Genomic DNA, 22,448 nt, shown 5'->3' with positions numbered 1-22,448 from the left:
AGGGACCCGTATGGGTACATGAATACGTAATTGTCAATTTGTCATATATCAATTTTCCGAATAAATAAATATCTTTTAAAATATATTTTAGTTAGCTCCCTGATAATCATCAAAGATGGAGATTAACAATGATCATGATTGTGGAAGCCCACATGTCTTCCTTCCTCGGTAACTATAACACATTTGCCTTTACTTCCTCTACGAAGAAAATTTCTGGATCATTAAAGTAAAGCTTATTCTATAATAATGGAAAAAGCTTCTAAGAGCAACCGAGAAAGAGAGGAGAGAAAAAAAAGAAGAAGAGAAAAGATGAGTTAGGAGGAAGTTAACTTCATACGTAAAAGAGAGTATGTTAAAATAATCACACTTGAAATATAAAGAAATGCTTCGGGGCAGACAAAGTGACAAACACCTTTTTAGGTGGTTTCGATTTTGATTTCTTTTTAATTATTTGAGAGGGTATACCAATCCTTAAACTAAGTGAAAATGTTACCAGGTGTTTGACGGACGACTTTGGAGCTAATAAAGAAAGAAAAAAAGAAAAATTGTGAATAAATTTGAAACAATGCTAATGCCTTCTCCGAATGGTTAATCATAAATTTTGAATTTTAACATAATATCTTCCCCTTATATGAGAACTTCATCATGATACCTTCTGATTTAATTTTCTCCTCGAGGAGAGGGAGGGGTCTTCATAATTTGCCCTATTTTTAAAAGGATCTGTTATATGTCAAAACTTCGAGGGAAGTATTTCGCTCATAGAAAGAGGGAAACATATTTACTAAAAGCATAAGCTATTACAACAAGTACACATCATAATTTCCATTTCGCTTTCATGTGTTTATGAGTTTGTGTATGTGTTTCTTTATAATGCAAATAGGGCTTTTAGTGTTAATGTTATTGAAATCCAAGCTACTCGTCAAGTTAAAGAAAGAAAAAAAAGGAAATATACAAAATGAAAAATCCGAGCTAGTCCTAACATTTCATGTTTCAATTCGTTCTCATGATTTAAATGGTAAGAATATTGTTATTATTATTATTATTAATGGGGCATTTAACTTGAAGCTTACGATCTGGTGCAACAAAAAGCTTAAATAGCCCACCTTGTTACAACCATCCTACTGCCCCACGTTTAGTCCCAACGCAACTCTTCATTTTTCTATATGTATCCATTCAATTTATTCCAACCTGTATATATTACTAATTGTAAACCTTAGCTTTCATATCACGAATTTATTAACAATTATTATAAATTTACAATTAACATATTACTATTTACTAGTAACGAAAAAATTCAGCAACAAACTAGGATGGCATGGAAGGCATACTTTTATAATATATTAGTACATAAATGGAGAAGAATTAAAGCAAAGTTCGAATAATTCTTCTGACAAATCACAACTGGGATTAAGATACAGGTGCTTACTTAGGCCCTGCAGTGCACCACTTAACAGTTATAAACTGATGACCAAGGCTTCATTGCAATTTGTCATGATCCTACAGCATCTGCAGCAGCTAAGAGAATAAACAGAACTGTACAGTGTACACAGAGTTTCTTAGTGAACTCTTTTAAGGTATTAATGTGAAGAGCAACTCTAAACACCTGTAATCTTTTTCACCATATAATTTGGTCTTCCATGATTCCCCAAAGGTTATAAGTTCAAAATCAAAGCGCATAAATTCGATCAACCTCGGAATTGGAGAATTCAGAATGATGCCATGAGTTGGATCCACTCCTCCTGGTCTGCTTGTCCTTCTTCCTCAGTGACCTGCTTCTCTTAGACCTCACTACATAGTAAGTCATAGTGCCAATAACCCCAGATATTATCACTCCTCCAACTACTGTAACCAGAATTGCAGCCCACTCATTCTTCCGACCCACCACTATATAAGATGAGGCAATAAATGCCACTGAAGTACATACAGAGGCCAACCACATCAGCTTGTTGATCACCTCTACCACCCTTTTCTCTGCTTTAGTTTCACCTCTCACCAAGGTAATTTGAACAACCACAACAGCCAAAGATGTAAAAAGAGCAATAGCATTAAAGATGAAGAAGATTTTAAAAGCAGCATAAGCAGCCACCACTCCTGAGCCATTATCATTATCTCCACCAGGCACGGTGAATATAGCAGCAAAAGCAACTGTGGCAAACAACACAGCCACAACTGTCACTGAGTTTGTGGCATTGTTAATTCCTTCCCTGTGGAGTTTCCTTAGCTCTTTGGAAATATTATGAACATTCTTGTTGGTTCTCTTGGTTTGTTCAAGCTGGGTGTGAACATCTTTCTTTATTTGAGTAACAGTTTTCCTCAGTTCATCCCTCGGTTGGTTGAGCTCGTTAGCTCTAAGTGCCCCGTATCGAGAAAGGCATTCTTTTATATCTGACGACTCTTCAGAGAGGGGAAGATCTTCAGCAATGTCAAGAGCTGTTTTGTGGTCTCTGGTTAATGCATTAACGTTGGTGTCTGGCAGGAGTAATAATTCATTTACTATCTGCAGGAAATTGAGAAACCACAATATTAGAATTTTCATTTGGCAGAAGTAATAAATGTTTAAAAATAAGAAGGGTTTTGTATGTATGTATGTATGTATATTAAGAAATCAGCAGCTTCATTTGCATTTATAGCAGTATATCATATTAGTACCCTAGGTCCAACACCGGAGACTCATGTATCCTACGTCTAGGGAATAGGCATATTTAGCCATGTGGTGTAAGTCTCATCTGTTCAGGTAACTTAATTTGTATTGCCTCACGTATAGACGTATGGTAATTTTAATGCTGTGCAACTGTTGACATACCTCTACTCGCTTTTTCCTGGTTGCCACATGTAATGCGGTGTTACCAAATTTGTCAGGAAGCATAACAATAGCAGCATCTGCCTCAAGAAGCAATTTCACAACATCACAACTCTGCCCTTTTACAGCCATATGCAAAGCAGTTTGTCCTTTCTTGTCAGTCCTCCGAGCCAATTGTGGATCTTTATTGAGCAAGGCTTTTACAATCTCTACATGACCCTGACGAGCAGCTAAATGCAATGCATTTTTGCCATTGGATTTAGCGATTTCCAATAAGCTACAATCCTTTGACAGCAGTTCATTCACCACTTCTGTGTGCCCCCTTGTCGCAGCAGATATAAGTGGAGTGGCATTGGATGGACCAATTGTTTTGCTTAATCCTGGGTCATAATCTAGTAAAACCTGAACAATGGCTGCAAATGAAAATTTAACATGGATTACAGTGAAGCACAGAAAACAAAGTACTCATATTAAATTACATTAAAGACATAAGAACATCCTACAGACCTACACCAACAAATTGAAGCTACTCATTACAAAGGATTAACCAAAAGCTATCAAGGTCTAACAGTTAGAACCCAAATAAGCCAGCATTTAAGTTAAGAAAGCAAACAAAGATTGGTCTATCTCAAAATAACATAACTCCACTGGTGATGAAAAAAACAGTGACATCATACACATCTCCGCTCTCCTACTATTCTCTTGCTTCGTAATTTTCCTCTCAAGGTTTCCATTAAAAGCATAATTACTGATTTTCTTAAATTGATACCTTGAGAGACGTAACTGCTCACACAACTTGGTAAATAACAAATCTACTCTCATAAGCTTAAGTTCATCCACTTGGTTCAAACCAATGACTACAAAACTGACTCCAATATCCTAAAACCACTCGGACCAACCATTTGGAGAGAATCAAATTAGCTAAATCTCATCATCAGAAGAAGCCAAGTAAATAAATAAAAAAAATTAAATGAAATTGCTACCTAATTAAGGATGTTCCTAGGTCAAAGCAACACATAGAATAAAAGAAGAGAGAGTTGAGTTGAGTTGAGTTACCATGTTGGCCTTGAGTAGCAGCGATATGCAAGGGATCAAAGCCAGATCGGTTCTTCTTGGAAACCGTGTCTATGGTTGAATGTTTCAATAATTCCTTGACAACATCAAGGTGACCCTTTTCAGCAGCAGTGAACAAAGCAGTTTCTCCAAGCTCATTCTCTTCATTCACAACACAAGCACGCACTTCAGCAATCTCAGCGTTCAGATCAACATCATCACCACTCAGTGTTCCCATAATCTGAGAATCGATGTCAACAAGGATCTGCTTCACAGCACCAACATCACCCCTTTGAGCTGCAAGGTGTAGCTCAGTGTCGTTGTGCCTTCCCGTAACCTGCTTCACGTACTTCTTCTTCCCCGCCTGATCTATTCGCTTCCCGGAGTTCGACAGCACCAGAGCCGGCGCCGTCGCAGACGACGGAGACGGCGACGGCGATATCTCAGAAAGTGGGTTCTGAGTTGGGGTCATGGGTCCCTTTTCGATGTCCCTTTGAGGTTGAGCTCCTACAGATTAAAAGGGTCATCAAAAAATGAAAAATTTATAGCAAATATATGAATGAAATTTACAGTGAAATAAAATAAAAAATAAAATAAAAGAAAGAACCTGGTTGGTTGAAGAGGGAAGCCATAAATAAGAATGGATGTGTTATGTATCTATAGCATTAAGCAACGACTGAAAGCAATAAAAATAACGATGATTGAAGAAGCAAAATAGGAAGAAGAAGAAGAAAAAGATAGAAAGAAGAAAAGAAGAGTGGAAATTGAAGTAAAGACAGACACAAATAATAGAAAAGAGTGACAGAGGAAAGTAATCGGAAAGAGCTGAAGTTGGTGAATAACACATGATGCAGTTTTTCCTTTTCTTATTCTTATTCATTTTTTTTTTAATAAAAAAGTATGGATGATTGAAATCTACTCATTTTTCTAAAATATTCGACTTTAAATTTCTTTAAAAAAAAATAATGTATTCTGAATTACAGCTTTTAGGCAATTATATCTTTATTTATTTATTTCTGAATAGTTTAAACACATATTATTAACTAAAAATAATAATAAGTATCAAAATATATATATATATATATATATATATATATATATATATATATATTTGGTAAGCTAACAATACATATATTCTATTAGAAAGTATTTTCACTCTGATTTCTATTTTTTCAGTATTATAATTAAATATTTTATATTTTAAAAATTATGAAATAGATAAAATTATAAATATTTTTATTCTTTTCTCAACATTATTTTTAAACATTTTTTATTTCTTATCATATTTGTAATTTTGGAGAGGTTATACTTACAACTTATTTTCTTTTACAACCTCTTACAACCAATATCTTAACCGTTGATTTTCGTCAATCAATAGTTAAGATTTATTGTGAATTAATAATTATTTAATAAATTTTATTTACAAAAATCTTAACGGTTGATTGACGAAAATCAACGGTTAAGATATTGGTTGTAAGAGATTGTAAAGAAAGATAGATTGTAAGTATAACTTTTTCCTTGTAATTTATTTCAAAAAATTATTATTACTATTATTACCATTATTAATTGTTTTATTTTAATAGAAAAATACGCATTAAACAGCACTTAATGTGACTGAATAAGTTGGTAATTAATAGTTTAAGAATATTACTTAATGCGGGCAGCATTTTCCCTTTTGCAAATGACCCAATCTTAGCCTCCTAGGTTGGTATCATTTGTTATTTCTGGATTTTTTTTCATTCGAAAGTAAAAATTTATACTTTATAAGAAAAAATATAGAGTTATAACTTATAATCCATTATTGTGGAGGAGTTTTATTTGTGTTGTTTTGGCATGTAGTGTCAACGTTCTTGTGTTTGTCTATACACTCAATGATTTATTATGTGATTGTATGGTATATGTCACAACTTGAATTCGGGAATAAGAGAAAAAATCTAATAAATATAATTGTTTCCATAAGTAAATATTTTTTTCATCTAAATATAGTTATAAATTAAGAGTTTAATATTTTTTATGTTATAAAAAATTATTTTATCTCCTACATATTTAAAAATACATGGAATTTATATGAGATCATATAAAAAAAAGAGTCTCATAGCCGGCTCAAAGAGTCGAAGCTCGTGGGGATACCGGAGGGAGCCAACTCGTCTCAAAGAGATAATTAGAGTTGGGTAACTCCAAAAAAAAAAAAAAATAAATAAAATAATCAAAATATAAATTTTATATATTTTTATATGACTTTAATGTTTCTACAGTGAATATAGATAAGTTATCTACATTCGCTCCCAAAACGACGTCATTTTGAATTGAAGAATTAAAAAATTATAATAAAAAAGACTATTATAATCTTAGAATAAATTATAATTACAAAAATATCTTGATTTTTGTCTCAAAATTATGTCGTTTTGGATTCAATGTAGATAATTTATCTCCATTGACTATAAAAAAATGAACCTTTTTTATATATATGTAAAATATAAAAATATTTTCCTAACATGAAAAATATTCAACCCACATTTTTTTCATTAAAGGATTACACTTGTTTTCTACAATCTGAAAATGACTCATTTACACGGGTTTGTCTATGGCAGCCGTCACTGTGGACTCTATATTTTATTTTGACACGTGCCTTGACTGAAGAGTTGACGACATGATTCCATGCTTCCCGACTTTTAAATAGGAAAATGCCTCGTACACGTAAAAAATAATCAAAAATTTAAAATAAGTTATATGAACCAAAATTAAACAAGAAAAAATTAATGTAATGATTATTAAGGAACACTTAATCTTGAAAAATAAGAAAATGAAAATATTAAAAATGATTACACTATATAGAAAATATTTATTTCATCTAATGACAAATGTAACTTTATTAAGAAATTTACAGAATGGTTATTTTCTTTTAGTTAATAAGTGATTAATAATTATAAATAAAATTTTATATAAGATATATGAAATTAAGAAGAAACTATAAATGACCATAGCTTGTTCCCCCATCTTGTGTATTTGAGAATTTGGAGGGAAATAGAAGAAAGGAGATTAAGAGAGAGGGGAAGGAAGGGGAAAATAATAAAGGATATTACTTTTTCCCTGTTTAAGAGTTTAAAATATGATAAGGAAAAAAAATAAAGAGTTAATTTATAATTTTTCTTTTTTTAAAAAACCTAATATACTTGCAACTTATTTTTTCTTATAATCTTTTACAATTATTTTTTTTACCGTTGGATCAAAAATCATATCTACAGTTATAAAATAACATCAAGTGAGAATCGTTGATTTGATTTTGATCAAATGGTAAAAAAATGATTGTAAGAGGTTGTAAGTATAACCTCATTCTTTTACAAATTAAATTAAATTTAAAATTTCTAAAAAAATTATTTACGTAATTTTTACATTTAAAAAATGATTCTCTTTCTAAAATAATTATTTCCTTTTCTCTATAAAAATTATTTTTTTCTCTAAAATTATCTATTTCAAATTATAACCAAATTATAAATAACATTTATAAAAGTAAATCACTTATCTCAAAATAATGCAATTGGAAACAAAAAAAATAATTTCATCAAATAATTTTAAGAAAGTGAGAAAATAAAATAAAAATTAAAAAATGGAGTAAAAGCACGTACGTAATTTACAATATTTCTCTCTCAGAACGCCAAATTAGAGAAACTTCAATTTTAAAGGTAAGACTAAGAAGGATGTTGGAGGAATTTACAAAAATTTCCTATTTTCTTTTCCCATTTTTTTAAAACGCACGCATAAGAGGAAGACATAAGTAAAACCTTATTCTTTTTTCCCTCTCCCTCTTAATATTGGTTCTCAAACACACTCCAAGAGTTTGTTTGGTGGATAGGATAAGATAAAAACAGACAAAATAAGGGTGTTAGATAAGAGTAGAAAAATGATAAGAGCTTGAAAAGCTCATATCTTATCTTATGTTTGGTGAGCATAGGACAAACAATATTATATATATATTTTTAAAATTAATTTCTGAACTATTTTTTTTTCACTTATTCATACGTTAGTTATTACTTTTATTTTTTAAAAAATTTAAAAATAATTTTAAATAAAATATATTCAAAAACATATGGCATCACCAAGCTTCGCATCTTTTGCACTTTCCTCTTTCTCCTCTTCCTAATCATCATATTCTTCCTCTCATTAACAATAATGGGTCAGGGTTGTGGCTCTTCTGAACTCGCATTGCATAGAACTAATAGAGTTAGTTGAAAAATCCATGCTTTTGCAAAAACTAGAAGACACAATGGGAACACACAACATCACAATCTTCGCACCAAAATATGAAGCTCTTGAACGAGATCTCGACCTTGATTTCAAACGCATCCTTCTCGATCACGAAACCTCATGTCCCTTCAAACACTTGCATCGATCGAAAATTCTGAGACAAGTCAAAAACAACAATTCACCATATTCAAAAGAAAAAAAAATCATGGAATGTGATGATAGCAACAAACGTGCTTCTTGTGTGCCATGCTAATACGTACTTTGGTATCAAGGGTTCGTCGACGATGATGGTAGCCAGTAGCAGTAACTGGCCGGTGAATTAATGGCGTTGACTTCCTTGTTATAGGAATGGATCTCAGGTGCTCAACGATGTTCCTAAGAGGCAAAGGATTTTTTCAGGAAAATTTTCCTTTTCCTATCCTGTTTGACTCGGAACAGGGACCAAAGTGATTATCACACTCTCACGTCAACGGTAAATTTTGCCAAAATATCACGTGGCATATTTCGTTACATTGTGTAGCGAAATATGTGTGCAAATAATTCGCTACACAGTGTAGCAAAATATGTCACGTCAGACTGCTCAGAACCAAAAATACCATGTGTCAAAATTGAAGAAATTCGCTACATAAGGTAACGAATTTCTACAATTTTGACACATGACATTTTTGGTTCTGACGTGGCATATTTCGCTACACTGTGTAACGAATTATTTGCACACATATTTCGCTACACAGTGTAACGAAATATGTCACGTGACATTTTGACAAAATTTACTATTAACGTGACAGTCTGATAACTTTTTTGACCAACAATGACAAAATGATCACTGTTCCGTTTGACTCTAACCCAGCTCCCCCCAAGTTAAGACCTGAGTGTAGAATAATATGGGTTAATATAACTTTATCCTATCCTACTCCGTTACCAAACAACGAATAAGAACGGAATGGGATATAATATCTTATCTTACTCCCCTTGTTCTGTACCCCAAACGACACAATGAGATGTTGACTTCACATATCATTTGGTAGTCAAACTAAATCATCCGACCCAAAATCTCTTCTCGTAACAAAAAGTACAATAAGAGATGTGTTTAATATCAATTTAATATCCGATGACTTTGATATTGTTTTTAAACCACATGTGGTTATAAACATTCTTTACGTATTTTATACGTATTACAAAAAAAAACCTACTACTTTCAAGAAATAAATCAAGAAGAAACTACCAAACAATAATGTTTTTATGAAAATATTAAGAAATTATCTACATTAAATTCAACATTTATGATTTTAATTAGTATAGTTCACTATAGTCCAATACTCCTAAAAATGTCGCGAAGAAATAAATAAAAAAGTTCCTAAAAACATACAATGCGAAAAGATCTTCATACAAGGAATAAGAGTCAAGCAGAATTTCCATCGAAGTTGACGAGTACTAAGGTATATATATTCAGATACGTTGTCAGACTTAAATGCATTGCAACTGACATGAATACCTAGGTTTGAGCATGTAGGCTTCCAGAGTACCAATCTTCCAGTTTGGCTGGTTAGGATTACGGATGGCTGATTGCGTTGTTTAAGACCAACAAAATAACGAAACAAATAAAAGATCGTGGATATCGAGAGAGAGAGAGAGAGAGAGAGAGAGAGAGAAGGAGGAGGGGGGTGGGGGGATTCCTGAAATTTAGCTGTTCAGAAGGCCACATTAACTCGCTGGATCCTACAGATGGAGCCTTCAAGGGGTTAAATCAAATGCATCTACAAGTATTTTCCTTTTTTTCTGGCTATGAGTATCTAGAAGACTAGAATAATTTAGAAAGCTGCAATATCATGATGAAAGTAATTAATAGAAGTAATTCACTTGACAATAAAGTTAAGCCTTCACACCCATTTGGTGATTTCTATGCTCAGGATTTCAGTTGTTATAAATGACAGATACCTAAAGCATAGAGCCACATCAGGATAAATCAAATCGAACAACAACACAAGTGATGTTGTCTGAGCTTCCTCGTGCATAAGCTTCTTTAATAAGTTCTCTGGATGCCACTTCTGCATCTGTGATATTTTGTACTATAGACACGGCTTCCTGAAAAGGTAGGGACGACATAGTCAGATGCTCATGTTCCGTCAAAGATTTGTTACCAAAATTAACGACACGATATTGCAGGCGGGCCTAAGATGTTAGAATTCATATAGGTAAAAAATAACCAAAAAATCGAAAACCCAAATTTAAATTATTACAAATCCCTGTTCCGGATGAAGAATCTACAGTGCTTCAAAATTGCCTGTGTAATAGATTCATAGAGGACAGTATGCTATGCTGCACACACCTGATTATTTAGGAAAGATCAAAAGCTAACTCAAGTCCAACTCTCCAGGGACTATAGCCGATATCTAACAAATAAATCCAGGATAGATGAAAAAACACCCGTTCATCCTCCTCTTAAAATCAAGAAGCAAGGCCCTTGAAAGCTGCTTCTATTAACTAGTTAATAGGAGTGCGTATGCAGAACAAATTTTAACATGTAAATGTTTTGAAACTTAAAATGATCAATTTTGCTCACTGTGAAAATACTACACAATTTTGGCTGGTTGTCACATAAAATCGTATCAATTACGAAACGTGGCTTTCAAATTGCATGTATATTTGCACTAGCAAGGTTGGATGTTAAAAGACATACTACAAAGACAGCAAGCATGAAGACTATCAAGCACAACAGTAGAGATCCATATACCAAGTTCACTAAAAACGCCAATAAATGAAACATGGAAATATGAATAATAAAAAAAATGTAAACCACTCATACATTAATATATAATGGAAAATATCTAGCTCAAACATTAACGAATAAATGCTTCAAAAATTAACAAAAAGGAAAATAAATCTATGTTGGGGTCTACATTGACCATTGAATGTAAAGTTTAAGATCATCCATTCTCAGCAAAGTTAGATCAGCTTGGTACAAAGTAGTCAGCCGAGAATGGAATAACTCCAAACAAAAATTTATCAAAGAACTTTCAAACAAGAAACCGAAATAAGCAAAAAAAAAGTTCACAATATCACATTTCTTCTAAAAATCAAGAAAAAGGAAAATAAATCTATGTTGATTAGGGACAACTTTAACATGTAAGATAGTCTCACCTGGTTTGATATGACATTCCACAAACCGTCGCTAGCGATTATTATAAAATCTACACCATCAATTTCTTCCTCCTAAGCCATAACAGTACCAATAAGAGGGGGAATTAGCGGACATAAGATATATAATAACACAGACATAGAAAATGGGTGGTCCAGTTTATGATTTTAGACAACCTGAATTTCTGGGTCAGCAACAACATATGGCTTAAGAAGTTTGTCTCCAAATGCACGGGAAACAGCAAGAACACCACCAACCCTCCATGTTCCTGGATCAACCAGCAGTAGAGAAATAAGCAAATTATGAACCCAAAAAAATGGCAACACCCATACAAGATGAAACTTACCTGCCCAAATTATGAATCCCCCAGCCTGTTCAATCCGTTGGCGTTCATCAGATCTATCAGGTTTGTGATCAATAGACAAAGGAACAGCTACAGTAAAACACATAATTCATGTAAGTGAAAAGAAGAAAAAAGGAGGACAGCGGCAGAAAATTATATTGCTTCTTGAGATGTTTTGTATCATACTAGCATAAGCCATTTGCAATGAATTTTCACTATATATTTGAAAAGCATAACACCCCACAACTTAGCAAAATGAAGTAACCAAAAACCAGCGCTTGACAATGTACCACAGGGAAAGGAAATATGCTGCATATTCCCTCCATTCACCATCGTATTAAAAAAATGCAGATCCTCCCCAACATAAACCTAATTCTTCCCACACATAACTGACATGGCACCAACCTGAACCAGCTCTACATGCAACTACTCTGGAATCACCAACATTAGCAACAAGAATTCGCTCCCCCAACAATACAGCTGTTGATGCAGTGGACCCAGCATCCCTATGATGCCCCTTTTCCTCATTGAGGTAATCAACATCTGTCTGTTTAAATGCTTCAACTGCAATAAGACAAATATTTAGACGGAAAATATGTTCATATTTAGACCATTTAGGTATCGAACCAAACAAAAATGATGTGATATGAGAATTTCACTTCAACTTATAATTTAACATAAATGAAGTTCATACCAATAGCGGTCTTTGTGTCTTTGATAAAGTCAGGATGGCTACTCAAATTCTTAAACAGATTATTTTTCAGGTATTCTGCAGTCCGGGAACCTCCATGACCTAAAGAGATAAAAATACATAAGTTTGAAGAGATGCATTAAAAGGATGTGTCAGTAAGACATAACATAGATTTTTTTCAATTTTAATTGGAATTGAAAGCCATGATCTGATCAACCTACAAAAGTCTTGGGGTATTACAATTTGCATGCTCCCTCTTTGCTGTATTGAGCACTAGTGACTTCCTATTGATTTGCATATAGTCTTTATGTTGAGTAATTTGATTCTTTCTCCCAATTTTATAAGAATCCTTGTCTAATTAGGAATGATGAGCCTTGTCTTCTGCTGATGTGCATATTCCTTTTCCTCCGTAAAACCTTAACCAAAACCATCCTACAAGTTCTATTTCTGCTGCTGTCTAATTATCCAAAGAATGAATATCAAAAGAACATCCTTCATACGGATTTCTGGTGCTCAAATCTGTCAACCCTAAATTTCTAACCTAATAGCTGAACCCTAAATGCCTTTCTTAACAAATTCAAAACCCACCCAATCACTTTAGAACTGTAAAAGTCCGCCATAAACCCAAAACAGATTGATAAAAGCTCTTCTAAAGTGAGTATGTCTATAAAGTGAACAAGCATATAACAACACTTAAATTTTAGTAGGTTAAGATTATGATACACTTTAAGTTAAATCAACGGTGGATACACCCTTACTTGCTCACTTTATAGACAAATTCACATTTAAACTAGCCTTATCCTAGTAAATTGATTCTATGACAAAAAGAATCTCCCCAATATAATAATAAATCAATAGCAAGGACAATAAAGAGAGCAGATAAGTTATAAAAAGGAAAAAGGATCACCAGCTTTTAATTGATATGCCTGACTAGCAAACATCTTACAATAGCATTGTAAATTGGCTAAATTAGTAAAACCATTAAAAACAAAACAAAAAAAGATAAAGGATTAATTTTAAGGCATACAAAACAAAACCATACACATACCATCAAAAACACCAAAAAAGGCAACCATCTGACCATCAACCTCTGATATTCTGGTCTCAAAGAAATCCTCCATTGAAGACCTTTTACCCTTGAAACTGGAATATCCATAGCTGAACCTTCCATTTCGACCTCCAGAGAGAAAGCTAGAAAGAAATAATCGCACTTTAATCATTTTCAAATTTTAAATATTTGAGAGTTGGAAGGCCAAAACATAAAGAGGAAGCTCCAAACAAATTATAACTAAATTTCACAAATCCGAGGTTTTTTTTATGAAGTTTAGTAAAAGAGTTTCTATTGACAGTAAATAAACATAAAATTTATGTCATTATAACACTTTTCCAAGTAAATCTTCAGTGCTATCATAGTCGGTACTCCAGAAATAAATGAGACTCATGTGCCATTAACCATAAAGGAGCGGCAAGAATAAATGCAGTTAGATATGTCATTTTAATCCAATTTTAGTAGGTGATGTACTGAGTCTTTAGTACTATGAGAGTAGTGAAGATATTTTCCACTTCTCCATGATATCTGTCATGTTCAGACAAGATTACATCGCATAAAGCTCAAATAGCATTTAACGGGGGTGAACATTTCCCAAAATTACCTAGTACATGGTCTGTATTTTTCTTCATTTGAGCACCCTAAACTTCTAAATTTTTGACAATGAACCTCCATCATTGTAAAACATCTAAGTATCCATACTTCCTGTATAAGGAATAGATAGTTATAGAGATTTTGGCTTTCTAAGAATCAATTCTTCTGTTTTGGGACTTGTCTTTGAATAGGTAGTTACAAAGTTTAAGCATAAGGTGGTAAGAATAGTTGGTGGAAGGGTAGAAGTCTCTTGGAATTATATTAAACAGTATTATAATAAAGACTTCCAAGAAATAGAGGGCTCAATTTATTGAGAAGACGCATCTCTAACTAACCTGTTTGAATGGGTTTCTATGTGGTCATCCACTGAGAGAAATGTGAGGAACAGATAACTTAAATTGCAGAATACCATTGTAATATCCTTGATGTGAACCCCAATTTTCTTCATATTAGTTCCTTTGAGCTATCTCTCAGGATAGAAGAATCCCATAGCCATAAGGCTATGTTTTAAGGAACATTTTAAATTATGTATGTATTTATTAAAAAAAAAAGTCAGCACGGGATTTGGCTGAACTCAGTCAATCATGAATAGGTGGAATATTAACGAAAATATACAAAGTTATTAACAAGGATATTAGCTTTACAAAATAAAAGGCTTAGTTAAAAGGAACTACTTGTTAGGGGTAAAAAGGCAGAAAATGGAAAATAAATGTTATCCCAAATTCCATATTTCTCTAAATCCTTCAGCTATGTCGTAAGAAACAGAAGTTTCCACACAGGCACAGCCAAATAAAAAAAATGGGGCAAACCTCAGTGCATATATGCTTCCTGACTATGCAAAATTAGGGGTTAAGGTCGATTGTACCCGATCTTACCTTGGTATTTTTACAAAGAGGCTGTTTCCAATTTTTACAAAGAGGCTGTTTCCTAGACTTGAACCTGTAATTTTTCGGTCACAAAGAAGTAACCTTACCACTACTCTAAGGCTCACCCTTAGGCTCAGCTAAATAATTTGATACAAATTTGAAAGGGCATTTTCATGAGCATGAAATGCTTTACAAATAAATACTAGCATCACTTTAAAGTATGTATTAAAAGGATAACAAGAACCAGTACTTTAAATTTTAAACCCCAGCACTACCCAGCTAGAACAGGCTGCCATGTGGGTGTAAAGAGAAAGTTCAATTTTTTTCAAACATGTCCGTTTTCTCTTTCTTTTTCTTTCTTTTTAATTTACAAATTAACATCTGATGAAAAATTGTAACATAATAAATTATAATTTAAAAGAAAAGTTCCTTAAAAGTAGCAGTGAGTGTGAGTGGTTGGTCTTTGTGGTTAGTTGTAATGACAATTTTGTAAAAACAAAACACTGCGCTTAAAGTAAGCGCAAAAAGACACCATGTGGGGGGAGAATCCCTTTATAATAGTAAGCACAACAATATAGAAGCGCGCATAAATATATAAAGGCAATATCTAACTAACAGTAACATACATATAGAAATTAAAAATTCCTTTCCCCCACATTTTTCAGAAGCTTAAATATCAAGAAGGAGAAGACCCAAATGCCAATCCTTCAAAAGTTAATATGAGATAGGCACCTACCTTAGTCGGTATAGAAGTATCATATCATATCATGTAAACGTATAATTGTTAACCGAGGACATTCTATAATGTAATAAGCTATGATTGCAATTTACAAACTCGTCCGTATACCCATTTCAGGAATCAGTTATCTTAATTCTCTGCTCGCGTTAAGAACTCATGAATTCAATTTATCTAATCACACTAATCAATTAATTTCTGAGCAGATATTTTCTAGAAACTGTCTACGACAATGATGTGCGGAATAAAATCAAGTCACAAACGATGCCGTTCATCTCGATCATGAATTTTCCGGAAAAAAAAAAGGTTCAATACAAACCCAAAACGAACAGAAAATCCAATAGAAAGAGCAATAGCCTCGAAAAAAAAGGGAAACTCTCTCAATCAAGAAATCAATTAAAATAACCACCTGATGCCGCCACCGCTGAAGAGAGAATCGTGATCCCTGGAGGACATCACAATGTTTGGTGTTGCCGGCGGTGCTGGCTTATCTTCATTGGAAGAAGCGGAGGATTTTGCTTCGGTGGCGCCGACGCCGGCTCCGATGGCCGCGGTGGCTGGTTCTGCAGGGTCTGTGTTTGAGATCATTCTACCATGTTCAGTGTTTTAATTTCTCCCTCTTATTTTATTTTATTTTATTTTCTCTTTCTTTTGTAGTTTTGTACTGTCTTTCTACTTTTTATGTCGTTTATTTCGCTATTTCTTTTCTTTTTTAGCTTTTTTCTATTCTTTCTCTCCAAGGCCTGACCACAGTTGTGATTGTGATTGGCACTGCTACATGGGCTTGGGCCCAGCCCAATATTTTAAAATCATATGTTGATTTTGTACATTGACCAAAATAAGAAATATTAATTGAGGATGATATTTTTACTACTAAAATTTTCTACTACTAACTTACTATCTATTTAATAACCATTGAATCAAAGAGAGAGAATGCTAAAAAGTTTTTGAAAAAAGAGAAAATATTGATCTAATAGTGATTAGATAGGTAGTGAGTTGATAGTAAAAAATTTTGATAGTAAAAATATCTTTCCTTAGGTTAATTTAGTGCATTAATTAAAACAGTGGGACAAAAGAACCCAAAGCCTTTTCAATTTTCTAGGTTTTTTTTTTTCTGTACAATGAAAAGAATTGAACAAATAACTTCATACAAATTATCTAAATATTTTATTACTAGATCAGTCCTACTGACTTATTTACTAGGCTTTTCTTAAAACTAGCTATCTTCTCAATAAAAAATATTTAATTTTTCAGCAGCGTATTAATTTCCTTTTATGGTAAACTATTGATTTTTTTTTGTAAACTATTAAATTTTTTTCCTCCAATCATAGATTCGTGATTGCCAAAACCGGTATTTCAATTAAGAATAATCTTACCCACCAAAACGTGTAATTATGATACTCAAATCCTAATAACATCTCTCCGTACCCATTTTTATTCTCTATAATACTATTAAATTGACTATGTTTTGATAGAGAGCAAATTATGAGGCATAAGGGACTCGAGAATTTGAATATATTGTTAGTCACTAAAATTAGCTCTAACTAATAAGACGTAATTATGTCAAAGGTTTAAGTTCAATTCATGCAGATAGTCCTTACAGGAAAATGATCGATAAATATAACTGTAAGTCCATTTAAGTTAACGTCATGATCTGTGTTCAACTCCATTATAAAGTTGAGTAACCTCTCAACATCCCTAACCAACTCAAATGTGGACTGAACTTGGCCTCTATTTCATTTGATAATGAAACTTCTGATATGGTTATTTTCGGTACATTAGGAGTACATATTTCCTTTCAAAAAATAGAAAAATATAATATATGAGTGAAAATAAAAATAAAATAAAAATAAAATAAAATTATTACTTTTTATTATATTTGATAAAAGATATATCAAATTCTCGGTAGAAATATGTTCTATGTTACAGATTCAATAATTTTTAGATATAAAACCCTTTTGATCTCTTTCACTCTCTTGTCCTAAGTACGTACTTTCTGTTTCTCAGAGTGGTACCACCTTTCACAATCTTGATGTTGTTGCTTGACATATTAGCCCATGTCACCTTTCTGCATTATCCTTTTGGGTTGAGAGCATCATTATCTATATCTGTGTCCATGAGATCCTCGCTTTAATTGGAGAATATATTTAGATGTATCCAATTTTTGATGTATTTTTCATTCATAATATGGTACATGTTTTATTTTTGTTAAATTATTAATAAATAATTTATTTTAAAATTAGATGAAAGAATAATTTAATTAAAAATAAGACACATATCATATTATAAATAAAAGATGCATCGAGTTTTCGAAATATCATATTACTAAAGAAATTTCCCTTTAATTGTTGTGTGTTGTGAATTGCGATCATGGACTAGTGGATCCATTGCCACCGTAATTTGTCTTGTCTGCTTACATTTTCTAAAATTATTTTCTTCCTGATGAATCATTGTTAATTAAATTTAAAAATAAAAATTATTACACAGATACATAACTACATATAACTAAATTTATATTTTCAATACATGTGTATATTGTTGGTGTCACTGCTAGTCTTAAAAGAGTGAAAAGAAATCATTTGTGCAAGAACTCCTTATGATGTCTGCATCTATTTTTAACTGCGTTAACTTCTCCTCTCATTTTTCCAGCTTTTATATTAACTTCAGAGGAGAATTTTTTTTTATTATTCAAGAATCACTATTATCAAAATATTATTTGATAGGCTAAAATATTTTCGAAAATATTAAATTAATTATCCTGATAATATGTTTGATTATTTTTGTCTTAAAAATTAATCTATATTTTCTCATCATTTGTGATTTTTGAAACACCACCCTCTGGATGATATTTTTCAATAGTATTTTTGTTTAAAAAATATACACAAAATGAAATCCCACAAAAATATCATTTTCGAAAAAAATTCTCCAATATACTACCAAATATAAGATCATAAAAAGGAAAAAATAAATCTTATGTTGTAGGAGAATTCTAATCTCATGTCATAGATATATTAAGTGTGGGACCCACCTATTTAAAAAAATAAATAAATAAATAACACATGATGTGTATAAGAAGAATTTATTTTCTCATGCAATATGAGAAAAACAAATCCCTTATAAAAAACACATGTTCACTTTTTCAAACATTAAAAAAATAGTTTAATGTATGGGAAAAATTACCCTTATGCAACATAAGAGTAATTTTATCTCCTATATACTCATCGAAAACCGTAACACTCTTTTTTTTTTTTTCTTTAAATGACGGACCCAACCACATATGTCTCTACAACATGAGAAAAGATAACATAAGATTAAATGAACCCTTAATGTACATACACAAACAAGATTTCCTTCTCTCTTTTTTTTGGATGCTTGGTACGAAACAAATTAAAGTGATCAACAATGCTGGTAACGGTTTCCCAGACGGTCTCTGCAGCTCCGTTTGGGAGCCCCACTTATTCAAATGACATGTGTAGTTGAAAGCAAATTCAATATGATATGCTTAAATGGTCACGTTCTGAGGAATCTATCCCAATATATAGCGATATAGAGAAAAGCCTTTTCCTGATATACATAATTCAACAGGAAAGAAAAAAAGCTAAGATACAATAAATGTGCCAGTGGGTCATGCATTCTTGACTTTGATTTATTTTTCATAGGGCCACACATATAAATACAATTTCTTTCCTTTCGCGTTCTGGCTGGCTAAGGGCGTAAACCAATTAATGCTTCTACCATCTTTCGGTAAGGGAGTAATGAGGGAGTTTGAGTGCACCCTGCATTTCATGTGCAATAGTTATGAACAGTGTCATGTCAGAAAGGATTCAAAAACAAATTTAAAAAAGATATATAAGAGATTAATTATTCTTAATTTTATGATTACGTGATCGCTCTCTGAAGCCAAATGAAATAACAATACAAGAATGTCAAAATAATAATGAGTGGTAAGTTATTAAATTATGATAGAGAAAAAAGAAAAAAAACAATTGTGTATGGTATAACTTAATATATACTGTCATACTGATATGTATCTGTTTTTCTTTAATTTGAAATTCCAAACAGAAACAGTTGATAGTTTATGCTAGAAAAAACTCAAGGGGAAACAAAATGTTGCAGTAAGCGACAGCCATCCAGAAATTTAGGTTACTAGTAACTCCAATTGAATACAATATCATACAGTCTCACATTAGTGGCATGAGCTTTATTTCATCAATAGCACAGTACACAGGGTTTTGAAGTTTACCTGAACAATTAACTCTACACTTTCTTTTCCTCTGACCCATTACATATAAAACTATATGTTTAAACATGTAAGAAGTTGGAAACATGACACAACTTTCTGAACCTATGTAGTTTGAGAGTTTATTTTCTTTTCCTTGCTCTTCTTAATTAATTATTTTACTGAACTGTATCTTTTCTCTCTTTGTATCCCCTCCATCCATCCATCCTAAAAGACCATCTTGCTAAAATCCAACCTCACAAAGCTAAGATATTCATCATTGAGCCAATTGTATTTTTCCTTGAAAGGGTTGTTTACTGTGCTTGGAGGATAACTTTCTATGCAATCTTTCCACACATTAGGATCCGACAAATCCTTCATCACCTCCCAAACACAGTTGTTGCACTTGAAGCCAGCTCCAAGGCTTATCATGAGGATCCTGTCACCTTTCTTGAGCCTCTTCTTAGCCTCCATGTAACCCAAAACATACCAAAGGCCACCAGCAGAAGTGTTACCCCAGCGATGAAGTGCCATTCTGGCAGGTTCAAGATCATATTCATTGAGCTTTAACCCCTTACCAACCCCATCAATAACTGCCCTTCCACCAGGGTGCACACAAAAGTGCTCTATCCCTGACTTCAAATTCAAACCTCCTCCTCCTAACACATTCAATGTGGTCCTTTTCATTTTACTATTGCCAAGAAATACAGTGAAAAACCGTACAACTTCCCTATTTTTCATACTATTGCGTAGAGATGCAGTAAAGAACCGCACCAGTTCCCAAAGTGGCAGAATCTTTGGGGCCATCCCCTGAAGGTTCACTGTCAAGGCCTGACCAGCAGACTTCACAAGACTCTTGGTTAGGCGAAAACCTCCAAAGCCTTGATCATCTTCCACTTGTATGCAGCAATTGTATGCCTCATCATCTGCACCATACTGTGTTCTCTGCATATGCTTCAGTCTCAAGATTGCACGGTGTTTCAGCTCTGGCTTGTTTGTGAAAAGCATGGAACACCCTCCTGAACGGAAGAGACAGTTAGAAAGCAGCATCATTTTGTCTCTTCCACAATACCAATGTGCACCAAGATCTTCTGTGCTCACAACAACTCCAAGGGAGTTCTTGTATGTCTTGAAGAGTTGCTGCACCACATCAATTGCAACCACGCTTGCACTGCAACCCATTCCTGCAAGGTTGAAGGATTTTATGTCCTCCCTCATTTTGTACCTGTTTATGATGCGTGATGTGAGAGAAGGAGCTGGTGAGAACAAGGACACATTGACCACAAGGATGTTTATCTCGGAAGGAGAAATCCCTGTCCTTTTGAAGAGATTGTCAAGTGTGTCAAACATGATCTCATCTATCTCTGCATATGTATCTTTAAGACTTGGACATTCTTCTTTCCCTTCAAGAACATTTCTTGGGCAGTAAGTGTTCTCCCCAATACCAGAGCTAACAATGGTTTTGAGGAGAAATCTGAATTCCTCCAACCCCAGATTCTTGTTTCTCATGACGATTCTAGCACATGAATCTGTGTCGAGTATGGTGTCTTCTGGGGGTTTAAAACACTCATAGGCTAGCATGTAACAGGATTGGCCTCTACGTTGAAGAATCGACTTAAAAAGGCAAAACAAGGAATAAAGTAAGGGAATGAGGCATAAGATCAACAAAAAAAGATCCATGGCTAAGAAGGAAGGAAATGTTTTGTGAATGTTTCGAGTGAAAAATAGCTCTATATATATAGAGTTACACTCATCTTAATTTGTGCATTGTGCAAGTTGTACATCAATCACATTTACAAGTTGCATGAGGTTTTGTGTATGTGTACATATATGCCCTACTGACAGACAATTCCAAACCAGACGATATTGACTTCTGACAAATATTGACAAAAGCTTATTATTCTAAAAATAATAAAATAAAATTTCCATTATTTTTGGCAAATAAATATACTAGCTAGTCATCACGTACAGTTGGTGTGACTCAACTCAGTGACTGATTGATATATATCTGATCCTATCTATTTACTCATAAATCAAATGTCTGAAAAACTTTCAACCTTTTATCGGCTAGTTATGAGTTATGCTGTATAAACAGCATTCTCGTTGGAGTAGGTCAAAATTATTAATTCTTGGTGGACCAACCAACAAAGAACTACAAAGCACTGCGTTTTCTAACTTTAATTTTTACAGACACTTTTAGATTCATAATTCAACTAACATCCGCTATATTGGAGTTGAGAAACTTTAATGACTCTCAAGTTATGGTCTTTCAAACTATAGCTCCATGCATGGAGTACTTCCACTACACTAGACATGCATAGGGTTGGGGGGTTAATGTGTTCAATGTATTCAACTAAAAGTAGTTGTATAATTACTTCTTAATTAGTCTCTTCTACTTTCTTTTTATCTCCCCTAAAACTTTTAGTTATCCAATCCGTGCTGTTGTTTAAATCAAATATATATAAAAATATATGTCTTATATTTAATTTATAATTATTTAATGCATGTTTGACTTCATTTATTTTGTTTAAAAAAAATCAAAATATTTCAAAGATAAATGTACTTCACATAAAGCATATATAATAGAGACTCACATCTAAAATTGATAATTATATGATTTGATTTTGTTTTATCTGCTTATAATAATATTTAATAGTACTAATTATATACTAATTAAAATTTTATTTATTAACAATATTTAAATTTAGTAATAA

The 22,448-nt window shown here is 32.9% G+C and overlaps 3 protein-coding genes across 3 annotated transcripts; all 3 read right to left on the bottom strand.

The window, feature by feature from the left end:
• Positions 1-1,319: 1,319 nt before the first annotated feature.
• Positions 1,320-4,612, bottom strand: LOC133314735 (ankyrin repeat-containing protein ITN1). The gene is made up of 4 exons (XM_061516250.1): positions 4,461-4,612; positions 3,857-4,360; positions 2,804-3,213; positions 1,320-2,497 (listed from the first exon to the last, which is right to left on the bottom strand). The coding sequence occupies exons 1-4, from the start codon at positions 4,483-4,485 to the stop codon at positions 1,667-1,669; spliced, it is 1,770 nt and encodes a 589-aa protein (XP_061372234.1). The 5' UTR covers positions 4,486-4,612; the 3' UTR covers positions 1,320-1,666.
• Positions 4,613-9,905: 5,293 nt separating this feature from the next.
• LOC133314728 (probable protein phosphatase 2C 11) lies at positions 9,906-16,185 on the bottom strand. The gene is made up of 8 exons (XM_061516241.1): positions 15,925-16,185; positions 13,320-13,462; positions 12,275-12,373; positions 11,986-12,144; positions 11,584-11,670; positions 11,414-11,505; positions 11,240-11,311; positions 9,906-10,183 (listed from the first exon to the last, which is right to left on the bottom strand). Exons 1-8 carry the CDS (start codon positions 16,101-16,103, stop codon positions 10,055-10,057), a joined length of 960 nt encoding a protein of 319 aa, XP_061372225.1. The 5' UTR covers positions 16,104-16,185; the 3' UTR covers positions 9,906-10,054.
• A 3,514-nt stretch (positions 16,186-19,699) lies between these two features.
• Positions 19,700-21,451, bottom strand: LOC133314738 (3-ketoacyl-CoA synthase 19-like). The gene has a single exon (XM_061516259.1). It carries the CDS (start codon positions 21,412-21,414, stop codon positions 19,963-19,965), a length of 1,452 nt encoding a protein of 483 aa, XP_061372243.1. The 5' UTR covers positions 21,415-21,451; the 3' UTR covers positions 19,700-19,962.
• Positions 21,452-22,448: the final 997 nt, after the last annotated feature.

The sequence above is a fragment of the Gastrolobium bilobum genome, unplaced genomic scaffold (assembly GCF_033153095.1).
Source record: "Gastrolobium bilobum isolate Gb01-03AN ecotype WA unplaced genomic scaffold, APGP_CSIRO_Gbil_v1 utg14977, whole genome shotgun sequence".
NCBI classification, from domain to species: domain Eukaryota; kingdom Viridiplantae; phylum Streptophyta; class Magnoliopsida; order Fabales; family Fabaceae; genus Gastrolobium; species Gastrolobium bilobum.
The sequence above is the reverse complement of the archived record's forward strand: the minus strand, read 5'-3'. Positions and strand labels throughout refer to the sequence as shown.

Coding starts and splice junctions, on each gene's coding strand:
- LOC133314735 (XM_061516250.1), bottom strand. CDS start 4,485: ATGGCTTCCCTCTTCAACCAACCAG. Junction 4,361..4,460: donor TTCCCTCTTCAACCAACCAG/GTTCTTTCTTTT, acceptor TTTAATCTGTAG/GAGCTCAACCTCAAAGGGAC. Junction 2,498..2,803: donor CCAGGAAAAAGCGAGTAGAG/GTATGTCAACAG, acceptor AATTTCCTGCAG/ATAGTAAATGAATTATTACT.
- LOC133314728 (XM_061516241.1), bottom strand. CDS start 16,103: ATGATCTCAAACACAGACCCTGCAGAACCAGCCACCGCGGCCATCGGA. Junction 12,374..13,319: donor CTTTTTTGGTGTTTTTGATG/GTATGTGTATGG, acceptor TTATCTCTTTAG/GTCATGGAGGTTCCCGGACT. Junction 11,312..11,413: donor TTGCTGACCCAGAAATTCAG/GTTGTCTAAAAT, acceptor GTTATGGCTTAG/GAGGAAGAAATTGATGGTGT.
- LOC133314738 (XM_061516259.1), bottom strand. CDS start 21,414: ATGGATCTTTTTTTGTTGATCTTATGCCTCATTCCCTTACTTTATTCC.